This window comes from Cladophialophora immunda (genome assembly GCF_000835495.1).
Source record: "Cladophialophora immunda strain CBS 83496 unplaced genomic scaffold supercont1.3, whole genome shotgun sequence".
Classification (NCBI taxonomy): Eukaryota; Fungi; Ascomycota; class Eurotiomycetes; order Chaetothyriales; family Herpotrichiellaceae; genus Cladophialophora; species Cladophialophora immunda.
The window spans coordinates 2401949-2417227 of record NW_015622543.1 but is presented as its reverse complement, the minus strand read 5'-3'; the positions used below and the strand labels follow the sequence as shown (position 1 = coordinate 2417227).

Below are 15279 nucleotides of genomic sequence, written 5' to 3'. Positions count from 1 at the left end.
CGGCGGACTGAGGACGGACAAGGACTTTTGGGTTCAAATATTTCTGGGTTGCCCATGTTTTGGACTCGTCGATATACGTCTGGGAGCCCGGTAGTGCTAGCTCATCACCGTCGACGAGGGCCTGGAGCTCGGAGATCCAACCATGAGAATCAGTCATATTGAGAAGCAGAGAGGCCAGCGGTAAGAGGATGCTTCGAAGCAATGTATGCGTCCAGGGGCAGATCACCAAGCGTGAGAGATCATGGGAAACCACACGTTCTTATAGAGGGGATATAGGCCGAGTCAACTGGACGCCTAGGTACACCTACCTCACCCATAAAGGGCCCAGCTCACACTGGATGTCTGAATCGGCCAGATCACGAGTTAAAGACCGACCCTGCAGCTTATCGAGGCTGAGGCCTGGATGATGACCGCCAGTCCAAGAATGGCAAAATGATTACATTGCGGCATATGGCTAAGAGAGACGTGCGAGTCGTCGAAAGGTTGCATGGCCAGAACAAACAGACAGACGACATTGAGCACAGAGAGACAGGACATGGGGAACCATTGTATTGCTTGTAGAAGCGGGATCGAGAGAACAAGACAAATGTCAAGGCGCCGGTGGAAACTGACGTGCGAGTCATATATAAGTCACATGATCTGATACATGACTCGATATCTGTGCCGTCTTTTGATTGGTCGGCCTGATAGGGTCTGGATCTAACCAATCTCTCGGTGCGGGGCTTCTCTTATCAATCCGGCGACTTCGTATCAACCACTCACTCTGTGCCACTACTAACCACCTACGACTCCATACCTTCTCCTCCTCCTCCCCCCAGCCTTGAAGTTCGTGCCAGTATACCATCATGTCAGTCACCACCTGCTCGACCACGGCGACGCGCTTGAACCACTTGACCGGGAAGAGGACCAATTCGTTGGGATGGGCAAAGTCCGACTGCCACACGTGCTCTTCGCTCGGTCGTTCTTGTGACCGGCGACGGCCTCGCTGCAGTGCCTGTCTCGCTGACGGCGTGATATGCGCCGGCTACGTGCAGCAACTCAACTGGGAAAGAGGCGCCTTGAAGGTTGGGAAACGGCGGCCCAAGGAACCGTCCGAGAATGTCAGAGAAGCCAAACCAGAGAAGCCGACGGCGCCACTGCCTCGGCCCTCCTCTTACACCTTTGTCGATCAAACGGCCTCACAAACACGGCCACGGCGGAGGTCGAGAAACAACTCGAGATCGAGCGAACTAAGCATCCCAATCTCCAACGCGGCGGATTCCCTGATCAATACTACGCTCTCCAGCGGCGGAGAGTCCGTCTCGTCGGCATCTCCATCCTCAACCTGGTCCGCACTCAGCGCCAGTACGCCACCTCTACTGGACAGCGGCCATCAGTTTGACCTCATACTCTGCCCGCCGGTGAGCCGCCACCCCGGAGGGATCGAGTACGCGCTATCGTTCTTCCATTCCTGCTTCGCCAACACCACGCTCACCTTCCCCGTGAAAATCAATCCCTGGCGGGCCTGCCTGCCTTCCATTCACGACGACTTCCCCTCCGTCCGCTATGCGGCCGCGGCGCTTGCAAAACGTCAGCAAGCGCACTTCGACCGGAAGCCGGAGAGTGCCTCAATATTGCGCCTCAAGTCTCAAGCCTTGTCCATCTTCGCGTCGCACCTCAACGATCTCTCGTTCGAGTGCGGCCTCAGCACTGTGCTTCTCCTCATCGGCCTCGACTACGCCGAAACAGGGGTGGCCAATTGGAACATCCATCTGCGTGGCGCGTACCGCATTCTTGAGTCTCACGGCGGGATCCGCCTCGCGGAATCACGGCCAAACCTTCGGAGTCAGATCGCCATGCTGATCTGGTACGACGTCAATGCCGCCTTGATCTCGCGGCGCGGCCCTACCTTTCCAAGGACCTACATCGAAGCGCTCATGGCATGGCAGGACGATGACGAATGGAGCATGCTGGGCCTCAACGGTCTCCCAGACGGCATGTTTCTTGACATGCACCGCCTTGCTGTTGCCGCCGCCGACATCGATTCCGCCGACCCCGAAGCGCTCGAACTTATCCGCAAGAACATTCTTGGGACGGAGATCGGCATGGAGCAAGGGAAATATCAGGCCCTGATGTCCGAAATCTGGAGGTTGGGCCTCCTGTTATACATTGCCCGGGTGTTTTGGCCGGTCCGGATCTACGATCTGGCAGCGATAGATGACCAGGACGACACGGACACGTTCGCGAGCCACGAAGGTGCCACCGAGTGGGACATTGAGCCGCGTTCCGTGGCCATTCAGATTCTCACCATGGTTGCCAACATTCCGTCGCACAGCAGTTTTCAGAAACAGTGCCTGATGCCCATTGTTCTGGCCGGGTGCGAAATGTCGAGTGCGGAGTGGGCTTTCAGGAAAATCGCCACCGAGTACTCGGAGCGGTGGAAACAGAAGACGGGGATCTGGATTTTTGATTCCGGGTTGGAGTTCATGAGGGGCGTTTGGGCGAAGAATGACATGGCCGTGCTCACCGAAGCAGAGGATGAAGTCGACCGGCCATGGGTACCTTGGACAGAGATATACCCGCCAAGTGCCGAATACGGCTTCCTGTTTGGATGAAAGATGGTGTGCCTGCAGAAGTACAAAAGAATTCAAGGTTGAAACGCGCGGCACTCTTCGACTAGACGTCGCACGTCGATATACCTCACCCGGTCCCTGGCATCTTATCTGCGAGGGCTGCCATGCTGTGTCGACGTCCTTGACACTTCTCAACACGCTACAAATAACAGTAGGGGTCGACATATTCCCCTGTTGAAAGAGCCGCACGGCGTTGATATCACGAGGATGCCGCAGAGGAAGTGCAGATGAGGAAGGACAGGCGAGCAGGAGGGGCGCGTGGTCAAGACAACCGGAGCCTCTGATTTGAGCATCGCGCATCCAGTCACGCTCGCGCCGTGCTCGGCGAGATATATCTCGTCGTGGCCTCCAGTGGCTGTTTTCCGGCATGAAGGTCCGTGCTGGGGGATGGCCGTCCGATGGGCAAGGCTACATGTTCAAATGACCTGTGTGCCAAACCAAGTTCGCATACTTGTGCCAACCAGGAACGGTCCAGGCTAGTAGTTGCTATATCTGCCGTATTATCAGGGCACATACGATCCTTCTGGGAGTTGGGTTCATGTATTATCTCGATCGCACTAGTTGCCGTATAGCCGTCTAGCCGAGGGGGCCATTTCAGGTTTATGAGAATGAGGATTGATGAAACAAGGCGTTGGCAATCCCGCTAGCTTATTATTCGGAAGGCCACGACCATTGCAGACATGTTCCTGGGTGTTGTAGATGTGCATGTACCCCGGCCTATACGAGGAAATATCCTGCGCGACATCCAACGTCCCGGACACAAGGTACCAGGGATACCCAAGGAACAAGGGCAAGGGACAAGGTATCTCCCCGTGCTGATACTCCGTAGTGTCGCCCTCCTGTTCTTCTTCCTCCTCCACAATGTTCTGCTCCACATGGCGATCGATCTAACGGACGCAATCAACGGGGCGGGGGCGTGGATGTTAGGCGCCCCGGTCCTTGTAGTCGTACTCGTACTCGTGTGTGTTGCCGTTTAGGTATGAAGGTACTTGCGGACAGAGTACCTCGTATGGAGTGCATGTTCTGGATGTCGTGTGTGTGTGTGTGTGTGTGTGTGGAGGGGGATGGGGCCCGGGGCTTTGGTGGATAAATTCCTTGCAGGGTCGCAATCAGATGCACTGCGTCATGGACGGGGATCTAATCATCTGCCACAGTGCGTGTTGGGGTGCCGTGTCCGCTGCCCGTAGGTACGTGGGCAATGGCAGATGGCAGACATGGCGATATTCGTGTCGTAGGGTGGTGGACGGAGGAGTGGGCATCTACTCAATGAATCACTCACTAACGACTTCCGTAGTCCTCGATCCACACGTCAATCCTGAAATGACAAACCGGTCACGAGAGGAATACATTGGTACATACACCACATACCTAGATACATACGAATACACCGGGACATAGTACACACAGGTCCCCTCGCTGGACGAGAAGAACAAGCGCCCGTGGACTTCTGCGCACTTGGTTAGCCCCCAGCACCCCAGCGGGCACGGACGAGCAGGTGGCGTCTGGCATCTTGGTATCTGGTATCTGCGCATCTGAAACATACTTGTATACGTTGCCCTTCTCCAACAGACACGGGGCGACGTCATTCGCCCAGAGCCGAGGGAGCGAACAATGCCTTGGGAGGGAGAGTGTGAGTGTGTGTGGGTGTGGGACGAGTTGGCCAAACGTCCTCGCAAACCTAATGGTACAGACTACGAGACGATACCCGTGGCTATGGAGGAGGTATGTGGCTACTCCTTACGGGTGTCCAGCCAGCCATTCCTTGGGCCCTAATGCATGTCTCAGATTGGAATGCTAGTTGGTGCCGTGAACTCCCTGCCTAGGCAATCGATGATGTATCCCAGTCACACACACACAACCTCAGCGATGATGCGATGCGATGCGGTGGAATTGAATGGTATGGAATGGATCAAGGGCAGGAACCTCAAGACAATAACGGTTAGGTTTCGCTGTACGTATAGCTGTGTATGCACCTTCTCCAAGAATACCGACCATACTAACCTACTAGATCCATTCCAGGGACACGGGGAGGAGTACGGAGTAGATATGGACAAGGACTCCTTCCTGGCCTCGTACTATTTTTAGTTTCACTCGAGCAGGGGACATCCCACCGGTTCCTTGCCATGCGAATCCCCCTTCCCGCCTCAGACAATCTCGCATTCCCCGGCAGAGAGGGGGAGCTGGGCCGTCGTCATCAAGCAAGCCCCGTCTTCGTCATCGACTTCGGAACAGAGACCAAAACCCACACGCAAAGAGACAATATACAGGGAATGGCTGTACAATGCCTCAGAGTGGATCGGGTTGGGAAACCACCTACCTCCCGCCAGTATCGACGACATGTGCTCTCCACAGATGCCCACATGCCACGTACATACACATCCACATACTCACCTGCATCTCCACATGGTATTCATTCACACGGGAACAGAAGCAGATCAAGGACGGGGATCGGACAAAGATATAGAAACAAACCTTCGCCAACTGACAACAATAGAAAACCGGTTGTGTCTTGCGTGACGTGCCATCGATTGGATACACGCAAGACATCATCACATCGATAGCCGAACTTCGGAATGTAGACATAATGTGATGAAGGCGACGAGGCTGTGGGTTGTACGCATGCCGATCGTCGGCACTTGCAGACGCGAGCTCTATCTACATTCCAAGGCTGTTCAAGCCTCTTCCTCACAGGAGCCATAGCGTCCATTGTACAAGTAATGCGCATTAAGATTACACAAGCCAAGGCATGAGCGAAAAACTATGAATGATATTGGACACGGGTGTAACGATAGCCCATGAGCACGACTAAATGAAAAGGAAATAGACAACGCTTCGAAATCAGGCCCGTCGCAATCGCCGTCCCCTTGCCCGTATCCCCCATCAACGCCCCATGACAGTTTCCAAGCACAGTCTGCACAGTCAACAGTTCCATAAGCACGTCCGTGATCGATTCCCCCAACGCATCTGAAAATGCTCAGCAAAACCAACGTCAGCAACGCTGTATTGTTGTCAAGGACCCTTCCCCCGAATATGTACGGATTTTGAAACAAGGGCACAAACCCACGCGCAAGGAAAAAAAAAGTAGAAGTCTATCCAGCGATTAAGTCCCACCCCAGCTGTCTATCAGGTATCTGTCTTGCGTGAGAAGCTGTTGAAAAGCAAATTTCTAGTCATGTCGTGACAGTGAACGCGTCCAAGGTCTCCCTCAAGACAGGAGAGCCTCGCGGATGAATGAACCAACGCCCTTGGCCTGCAGGAATAGTTAGCACTTTGTAGAAGGTATCGACGGGAAGGAGCAGTCACTTACCACTGGAGGCTTCATCATCGTAAAGTGGTTGCCGACCACCGTGACCATCTTGCAGACATCCAGTCCCAAGAGCTTGTCCCAGCCGTTGGGGCCAAAGTCGTTGCGGTTCTCCAAGAGCCACTTCATGCTCTTCGGGTCGTCGGCTTGTGGCGGGGGTCGCGGGTCGCCGGGCTTGCCGCAGACACCGTCAGTCGCCCAGATGAGCAGCGTCGGGGGTGCCTTGAAATCGTGGGTCGACTTCAACTCCGGACGGTAGGCGGTCAAGGCCTTGATGCTGTACTCGAAATGAGGCAATAGCCAGTTGGGGGTCTTGCCCGTGCCAGTTCCCAGAAGCCCGATCTCGTCGAAGAAGTGGTGCAGACGGGCGGGGAGGGGCTCGAGTCTGATGGGGCAAGGCGAGTCGATCAGGATCAGCTTCTCGACCGTGTAGTTGCGGTCGGGATGCATCTTCTGCAGGTCACTGAGCTGTCGGGTGACTTCGTACGCGACCACACCTCCGGCGGACCAACCACCGAGGATGTAAGGGCCCATGGGCTGTCGGCGCATCACCTCCTCAAGGTAGAGTTTGGAAACACCTTCGATGCCGCACGTGTAGCTGGTCGGGTCCTTCATGAACGGGCAGTTGAGACCGTAGACAGCCAAGTTCTTGCTGTCGATGGCGGGGATCGAGACGTAAGAGGTGGCAGAGCCCGACCCGTCGGGAAATAGGAAGAGGTTCTTGGTTGCCGTCTTGGGGTTGCCTTGGAGCAACACTGACGTGGCGGGAGGCATCTGCACGACGACCTCGACGGGAGGAGCGGCGGGCGCGACGACGACGTTGGTCCTCACCTCGTGCTTCTGGGCCGTCGGCGGGGCGACCTTGGGCTTTTCGAGACCCAGGGCCTTTCGCAGGTGACCGAGCGACGGGTTATCGGCGAGAATCGTGGGGTCGAGATCGATGTCGTGGTCCTCGCGAAGCTTGCCGAGGACGGTGAGAGCCATCAGGGAGTCCATGCCCAAGTTGCTGAGGTCGGTGGTCTCGGTGATCTCGGCCAAGTCCATCTCCATCTCCTGGGCAATCACCTGTCGGATGGTTTCGATCATGTCGCCACCTGCGGCGGAGGGTGGCTGGGCTACCGCTTCCACGGCGGCAGACTTGCCCTGGTCTTGGGGCTTGGCCGGGAAGTCCTCCGTCTCCGGGGTGGTGATGCCAGATTCGACCGTCTCGTCGTCGCTCTCCGAGCCCGAATCGGTCGATTCGACCGAGCTGGCGTCGCCGCCGCTGGCCGCCTCCGGGGCCGACATGCCGCTCAGGTGCTTGCGAAGAGCGCCGACCGAGGCGTGGTCAGTAAAGAGGGTGTTGTCAACCTCGAGGTCGAGGTCCTCGCGGAATTTGCCAGAGATGGTCAAGGACATCAGACTGTCGACACCCATGTCGGCCCATTGGATGTCATCGTTCAGTTCGGACTGATCAACATCGATCTCCTTAGCGATGATGTCGAAGGCCCGCACGACAAGGCTGCCAGAAGATGCGGCCTTGGGAGGAGCAGGAGCCTTGACCTTGGGGGTCTTGGCAGGCTTCTTGGCCTTCACCTTGGGCGCCGGCAACTCGATGTGAGAGGGAGTGACGGACTCGACGGGTGTGGGAGCCTTGACAGCGCGAGTCTCCTTGACAGGCGCGGCAGCCTTCGCTCCCGCAGCGGCCTTGGGCTTGGGCATCATGACGTCCATCAGCTTCCGGGGGATACACTGGAAGCGGACAGCCCCAGCGACACCCACGATTTCCTTGCTGGAGTTGAAGACGTACACATCACCAGCCCGCATCTTGCTTCCGGCGACCGGCTGCATCTTGACGTAGGCGAAGTACTGCTTGTCGTGCTCAAGAGGGGCGAGGAAGCGGAGGCTGCCCCACCCGTGCGAGATGTAGCACTCCTCCATGCGGTTGACGGTGGCGTTGACGGTGAAGCCCGAGAGATGGCACGCACTGTCGATGAAGTACGGGCTGAAGTAGAAGTCACCGTCGTTGGGGCCAGCGCGGAATTTGATGTTGCTGGTCGCCTCGAACTCTGGGCCGTCGAAGATCACGCTCTGCATGCCCTGGAAGACATCCGAGTAGTCGACCAAGGCGCCGAAGAGTTTGTAGGCCATGGAGCGGCTGACCTTGTCGGCCTCACCGTTCTCCATCTTGTGCTTGAGCATGTCGATTCTGGACTGGACCAGGTACGACACCTTATTCCACTCGTCCTTCCAGGCAGCGGCGTCTTCGAAGCGAAGGACACACTTGGCGTGGATGACATCCTTCTTGCCGTTGTTCGTGGTTACGGTGAAGTCGGCCTTCCTGGCGTCAAGATCGATCTTCATGGTCATGCGCACGATCTGGGTCTCGGGCTCGTGGATGTTCTTGAGCAGCAGAGGGGCGGGGTTGTCCATGGTGCCGATGTTGATGTCGACCTTCTCGCCGGGCTTCAGGAGGTTGACGCCGTAGTTGCACAGAGTGTAGGCCATGTCGGCATACAAAGTCGAGGGGCAGAGACCACTGCCATTAACCAAGTGGCCGGCCACGACGGGGAACAGCTTGGGGTGCGAGAAGTCGGACTCGGCGATAATGGTGGCGACCTTGCCCTTGATTTCCTCCGAGACGATGCCCTGGACGGCGGTCGAGAGGTACTTTCTGGCCTTCGCGGGTCCGGCGGCCACGGGAGCGGCGGCAGCAGGAGCGACACTCTTGGGGTAGTCGCCCTTGTACAACAGCCAATCTCCGGTGTACTGGAGCCAATAATTCTTTTCGTCGAACCCATATGACGGCAGGTCGTTCAAGACGCGGAGAGACTCGTTCTCCTTGTGGAAGGCATCCCAGTTCAGGGCCTTCCCAGCGGTGTACAAGCCAGCCATGGACGTGGAGATGATCTTCCAGGGATCCTCGTCCCGGCGCATGGTGGGAAGAGTTGGTGCGGACAGGCAAGATTTTATCATGCTGGCGCACAGGGGATGGCCGCCGACCTCGAGCCAGAGGGAGGTGTCGCTGATCGTGGCGGTCGACATACCGGCGGAGAGGCCACCGACGAAGTCAACGGTCTTGCGGCAGTGTCGGCTGAGGTAGAAGGCGTCGAAGACACCTCCCACGTTCACGATGTCGCTCAGAAGAGGGGAGATGACCGGGACACGGGGCGCGTGGTACTTGACCGACGACGCCAGTTTCTCGAAGTCCGCCAGAATGGGGTCGACTTGAGACGAGTGGAATGCAAATGGCAACTTAAGCTTGGTGCATTTCTGGCCCGCATCCGCCAGTTTCTGGGCAACGGCATCGATGTCGCCCATGGTGCCAGAGAGCACAGTATCGGAGACACCGTTAATGCAAGCAATCTCAATCTTGCCTTGGCTGTTGGCAACGACATCCTGCAGACCTGCGACGGGGGAGCGGACAGCAAGCATGGCGTGAGTGCCGGCGGTACATTTCTGCTCGAGGAGCTGAGCTCTCATTCCGACCAAGTAGATGGTGTCGGCGACGGACAAGACACCAGCGGCCTGGAGAGCGGCGTACTCGCCCAAGGAGTGGCCGATCACCACGCTGGGCGTGACGCCCCACGTAGCCCAGAGGCGTGTGAGGGCCATCTGGATACAGCACATGCCGAGCTGAACCACGGTGGGTGGCAGGTGCTGGACCTCAGTCGATCCGTCAATGAGCGGCATGATCGATGGCAGACCCTGGCGAAGAGCGATCTCGTTGAACTCTTCGATGTCGCCGCGGAACTGCTTGGAGGTCTCAAACAGCTTTTGGCCCATGCCAGTGTACTGGGAACCCTGGCCGGTAAACGCCATGGCGATTTGAGGCGCGGCGAGAGGAATAGGGTTGTGAGTCTGATCCTGAGTGGCCTTCAAGGCCGCCTGCAGTTGCGCGATGGACTGCACGGGGAAGGCCGCGCGGTAGTTGTAGTGCGCGCGACGAGCAGTGACCGTGTAGGCCAGGTCGGTTAGACCGACGCTGGGGTTCTTGCTCAGATACTCTTCGTATTTTGCCACGGTCTTCTTGAAGGCGGCCAGAGATTTGGCGGAGACGGTTACCACCTGGGTCGACCGAGGATCCGAAGTGGGCTCTGCAGGAATCTCAGGACCATCCTGAAGCAGCATCGCCGTGTTACCACCAGCCGCACTAAAGTTGTTGATAAACACGGTTCGCTTGCCACCAGCAGGTCGCAGGAATGGCGTCGTCTGGAAGGCAATGTTGACGTTGCGCTCTTTCAAGTCGGGTGCGAAGTTCTTGTTCATTTGCTTCTTGATACCCGTATGAGGTGGAATCTTGCTCTTCTGCAACATCAGGATGACCTTGATGAGCGCAGACACGCCAGACACGGCCTCACCGTGACCGATGTTGGACTTCACGGCACCGACGTAGAGAGGCTGATCAGGTCTCCGGCGGGGTTGGCGCGGCGCGAAGACGGACGAGACGGACTCCATCTCGATACCGTCACCCGCCTGAGTGCCGGTTCCGTGCATTTCGACGTAGTTGACCTCGTTGCAGTGCACGTTGCACTCCTTGAGCACCTTGTCGAACAGGAAGGCCTGGTTCTCCGCGCACGGATGCGTGATCGAGACGGCCTCCGCCGAGTGGTTGGTACCGATCCCGCGGATGACGCCCAAAATAGGGTCGCGGTCGGCCTCGGCGTCCTCCAACCTCTTCAGGATGATGGAGCAGACACCGTCGCCTCGGCAGTAACCGTCGGCGTCGTTGTCCCAGGTCTTGCACGACCCGGTTCTGGACAAGAAGTGGCCTCTGCTGAGACCGGAGAAAATGTCGGAGTTGGTGAGCACGTTGGCACCGCCGGTGAACGCGGTGTCGCACTCGTTCGCCCGCAGGGAGGTGATGGCGACATTCATGGCGGCAAAGCTGGAAGAGCAGGCCGTGTCCACGGAGAAACTGGGCCCGGAGAACTTGAAGAAATAGTTGATACGACCGGGACCGAAGGCACGCACACCGCCAGAAATGAAATACGTGTCGATGTCCTGGGCGGCGTTCACCTCACGCCAATCGTCAGACGTTTGGCCGTAGAAGGTGCCGATTCTGTCGTGTTTGGTGGAGGGAGTTCGTCCGGGGACGATACCGGCCATTTCCATGGCCTCGTAGCCAGTGGCCAGCATGAGTCTCTGCATGGGATCAGTCTGGGCGGCCTCTCGTGGCGACATATTGAAGAACCGGGCGTCGAATAGACCAGGCTTCTCGATGAAGTTTCCGAACGGCGTGTGAGAGGTGTTCTTCTTCTTGGAAGTCGGGTCCGTGTGAGAATCGACTGGGAACCTGTCCGGGGGAACCGGTCTGTGCACATCGAGACCCTTCTCGAGCAATTGCCAGAAGAGCTCGGCGTCCGCCGCGTCGGGGAATCGGCCTGAATAGCCAACAATGGCGATGTCGGCCTCTTTCTTCGAGTGCTTCGTTCCCGCTGGGGCCACCGTGGACCAGTGTGACTGATCCTCGAGCGTGACTTTGGGGGTGTTGGCCTTGAGGGCGGAGACCACGCTGCTGGCGAGGTTGGTGGGCCCGACGGCGAAGACCTTGGCTTCCTCGGCCTTGCCAGAGGCGCAGTATTTCAAAACCTTGTCCCATCGCAGCGGCTCAATCACGATCTCTTTCAACGCACCCTGCAGCAGCTCGAAGCCGTTCTGTGCGGGGATGGGCCTGCCCGTGACGCTGGAGCAGACGGGGTATCTGACCGTCGTGCTGCCGAAAATGGCCTTGGTCTGTGGGCGGAGGATCTTCTCGAGGTCGGCCTGCGAATGCAAGTGGGATGCGTGGTACGGAGCGTAGATGGACACGGGGGCGTTTTTGTGCGTCCGGAAGAACTCTGAATCCTCGAACAGCGAGGCCTTGGTGGATGGGGGCCCGCTAATGGTGACCGAGGTCGCAGAAGAGGCGCTGATCCAGAGTTTGTTCGTCGGGGAAGTACCCTTCTCTTTGTGAAACGCGTCCAGAGCGCTCTGTGCCGATTTCTCGTCCGCGGCCACGATGGTCGACCACGACTGCGGCTTGGAGTCGCACTCGATCTGGTCAGCCACCTTGCCCACATGGGCGCCTGCCCGGAATGCAATTCGGACAGCTTCAACTGCGAGTGGAAGGAGGGCGGTAAGGGAATCTGAAGAAGCGACCGCGGCGGCGGCAATTAACCCGGTACATAGACCGACCAGCCGTGCGTCCACATTATGAGAAATGTACGAAGGCGTTCTCTCCTCGAAAGCACTGCAAATCCAAGTCAGCGTGGTCTGAGCGTCGCCCGTCCCCGAGCAAAATAGAGCCGTACCCGAAGAAATGAGTGAACTGTGAAATACAGACGAGGGCGCTCTCAATGGCGGCGTCCTTGGCCTCGCCTCTGTAGTAACGATCGACTAGTTCTTGAACGGTAGAGAAATTAGGGACTGCTTTTGAAGGATGTGATCGGGCTCGGTTCTCGACTCTGACGGCTTCACCAGCTCTCTCCAGGAAGCTCTGTAGGATGACATCGTCCTTCCGGGAGAAGACCTTGGTGAAGAACGCCCGGCAGTCGGCTGTTTGGTCGCCGAAGACGTAGACCTCCTCCATGGTGGGCGTGAAAAGGGTGTCGACGAGCTTCAACGAGCGTTGCTTAGAGGTAGAGGAACCGGGAAAGATGGGGGAGGATCAGCTATCATATAAAGGAGTTGGGAGCGAGTGAAAATAGACCGAACGGCCAATACGAGGCATGAGTAAGGGAGTGGTGAAAGTGAATTTGACAACAGCGCCCCCCTGGTGGGTCGTGTGAGGGTCATACTAGGGGAGTTCAAAGCATGCAGCGCGATCTGCGCGAAGGAAATTCACGAGCATGGCGAGGCAATCCAAATCTGGAGAGGCTGTTCTCTTCGAGTCGTTGCGGTCATGTATTGGCGATTCGGAATTGGCACGGGGGACCCACTTGTGTATTGACGGTCCTGCTAGGCCCTAGTGTACGCCAACTAGTCAAATTGTGCTTGTTTTTTTCTTTCCCCTTCGGCGCCCGAATATGGCCATCAACACGGCCTGGACCCAGATGAGACATGTCCTGGGCTGAACCGGGGGCGGTAATCTTACACCCTCGTACGGTCCCCTCGCGACAATCGTCCAAGGCCTCCCAGCAGTGGTTTACCCTCCGCACCGCTGGCTCTCTCGTACCCGCCCGCCGCCCAGCGGCCTGACCAACGCAGTCATCACTACTTGCTGCTAACATCCCTCGCCAATGCTCAGCCGCACCTGTCGACACCACAACGGTCTGCAAAAGCTTTGTCTAGTGGGAAAAGTAATAATTTGCTCGAACCACAGGGGGCGATCTGTTGTGTTGACGGCTGCATTGAGTGAAAGGGGGGGCTGGAGACCAAGATTTTCTCTGCCATTACATTTTACGGAGGATTTGGTTTGGTTCTAAATGACGCCCTGTCATTGGTCGAAGCACCTGTTCCGGTCCTTGGCTACGGGCAATGTGGCACGGACGCTAGCCTTGTTCGGACTTCTCCTCCAAAATATCTCGACGTCGCATTGGCTCGCCCTACCATCGTTTCGCTGCTTGCTCGGACTACTGGGCACTGCGCAACCTATCACTCAAGCTTTTCGCCCTGGGCAACGAGGCCCAGCAACACCGCACACACGACCCTTTCCTCTCCTCCGCCCTGATCACACTGTTTACCAATCCCACGATCCTACGTTGCAGCTTGACTGTGGTGACGTTGTGCTGGTCCGGTCTAGAATAGACGGGGTGTATAAGAGGTATCACAACCACTGCGTCCGAGGCAAGGGGGGTTTAGGCGCTAGTGCACTTGGCGGTATCGATGGGTGGCCCTTCCAACGGCCCTATACGAGGTATTCGGTACAAGGATGTAAAGACTATGTCGTCTGGCGGTGACAGTACCTCTTGGTCCCCCGTATCGCGACCACTCCTCCCCCCCTGCCTGGTCCATCCAACGGGCTGAGGCTGAACAAAGTTACCAGGTGGCGGCAAAGAGATTGGAGGACAACAATCACCTCCAGAGCTGGGCTCCGCCAACTCTTCCCAAATGATGACTGCATGACGTCCAAAGCTCGGTTGGTTATCTCATTCACAGTCCTTCAACAATGAACTTTTGGTTCTGGGCGCGCCCATCGCGAGATGACAAGAGCATAATACATTCATAGTAACTGCGGTGGACTCTCTTGCTCATCACCGCGCCCGGAGATTCCCAGCGGAAGGAAAATCAGTGAAAAAGTGGCATGAGCAGGACATCCGCGCGCAAAGGCCGAATCCTACTCGGTACAGCGAGTTGAACCAGTGCGTCGTTGAACCACCATGGTACCTGTGTCCCGTCCATCGCCCTGTCGCTCTGGGCCTAAAGGGCTGACAAACATGGTGTTTTACTGCGGCGTTCCCGCTGCGGCAATGATTTGTCTGAAGCGATGCGGATCCTCGACTCACACACGAAGCGTCCCAGGCAATTTTACCGGCGGCGTGGGCTGTGGATGGCGGAGTTTGGGACAAATGAGCGGTGGATGAGGTCTGCTCGGATGTGGGTGATAGGGGAAGGGGATCCCGGCCTTGGGGCGCTGAGGGCCAGGGGATGGGCCAGGATGGATCAAACATGCTTCACCTTTGTCCCAGCTAACTTCCGTTTTGGCGTGACGCCACACCGTGCATGGTCTAGCGAGCCTTGTGCGCCGTCTCTATATTTGGCGTCAGGCCCTGACGCTATCCCTTTTCTGCCGCCAAGCTCCCTCCAAGCCTTCTGGGGTCTGGTGGAGCCTGGGCATCAGGATCAGTTCTCCACCTCCTCCCCCTCTTCCCGCAAACGAAGTGACACCAGCTGTCTGGCGAAAGAATTTCCATCTCGGCTTCCATCCGGCCGCAACAGTCTGTCCGTCTGCGGCTCATCACGCCCTGGTCGGGGGGTGGGGGCGTTCTCAGGGAGATGGGTGTTGTTTGCCTGACCCAAACGCCCGCCACAACCACACCGCCGCAAGAAATCCTGGTGCACATGTGGCGTTAGGGGGATCGGATCTGCAAAGTGCAGGCGGTGGATGGGTAATCATGTCAAAGATAGGGGCTCCCTCGCTACACGACCGCGACCACTGATCCACGTTGAAATCATAGATCGATAGTATTGCAGTTACAGACGCGAGAAAAACCACATGCGCCCTGCATAATACCTGTTCTGTGGCAGCAAACAATCTCTTTGTGTCTTGCAGCCGAACTTTGGGGGTGGATCAAGCCCCCTTCTCCTTTTCTTGATGACACGCCCATATCAGGAGGATCGCATTATACCCCCCTTTCGGCATGCCGTTGCCGGATAGAGCAGCTAGTGGCGATACTACGGCGATAGGCGTCAATGAGGCTCAGGAGACTGTACGTTCCCAGCCTGGTCTAGAGATCTTGTCTC

At 57.2% G+C, this 15279-nt stretch overlaps 2 protein-coding genes across 2 annotated transcripts; one reads left to right on the top strand and one right to left on the bottom strand.

The window, feature by feature from the left end:
• The first annotated feature begins 789 nt into the window (after positions 1-789).
• Positions 790-3243, top strand: PV07_05309 (uncharacterized protein). The gene has a single exon (XM_016392193.1). It carries the CDS (start codon positions 846-848, stop codon positions 2592-2594), a length of 1749 nt encoding a protein of 582 aa, XP_016249712.1. The 5' UTR covers positions 790-845; the 3' UTR covers positions 2595-3243.
• A 2057-nt stretch (positions 3244-5300) lies between these two features.
• Positions 5301-12738, bottom strand: PV07_05308 (uncharacterized protein). The gene is made up of 3 exons (XM_016392192.1): positions 12189-12738; positions 5920-12127; positions 5301-5862 (listed from the first exon to the last, which is right to left on the bottom strand). The coding sequence occupies exons 1-3, from the start codon at positions 12464-12466 to the stop codon at positions 5818-5820; spliced, it is 6531 nt and encodes a 2176-aa protein (XP_016249711.1). The 5' UTR covers positions 12467-12738; the 3' UTR covers positions 5301-5817.
• Between the last annotated feature and the right edge of the window lie 2541 nt (positions 12739-15279).

What these genes read in the sequence shown, in the direction of transcription:
- PV07_05309 (XM_016392193.1), top strand. Translation starts at nt 846, where the DNA reads ATGTCAGTCACCACCTGCTCGACCACGGCGACGCGCTTGAACCACTTG.
- PV07_05308 (XM_016392192.1), bottom strand. Translation starts at nt 12,466, where the DNA reads ATGGAGGAGGTCTACGTCTTCGGCGACCAAACAGCCGACTGCCGGGCG. An exon ending in CAGTTCACTCATTTCTTCGG is followed by an intron (nt 12,128 to 12,188) that starts GTACGGCTCTAT and finishes TTGGATTTGCAG; the next exon opens with TGCTTTCGAGGAGAGAACGC. An exon ending in CGATGATGAAGCCTCCAGTG is followed by an intron (nt 5,863 to 5,919) that starts GTAAGTGACTGC and finishes CTATTCCTGCAG; the next exon opens with GCCAAGGGCGTTGGTTCATT.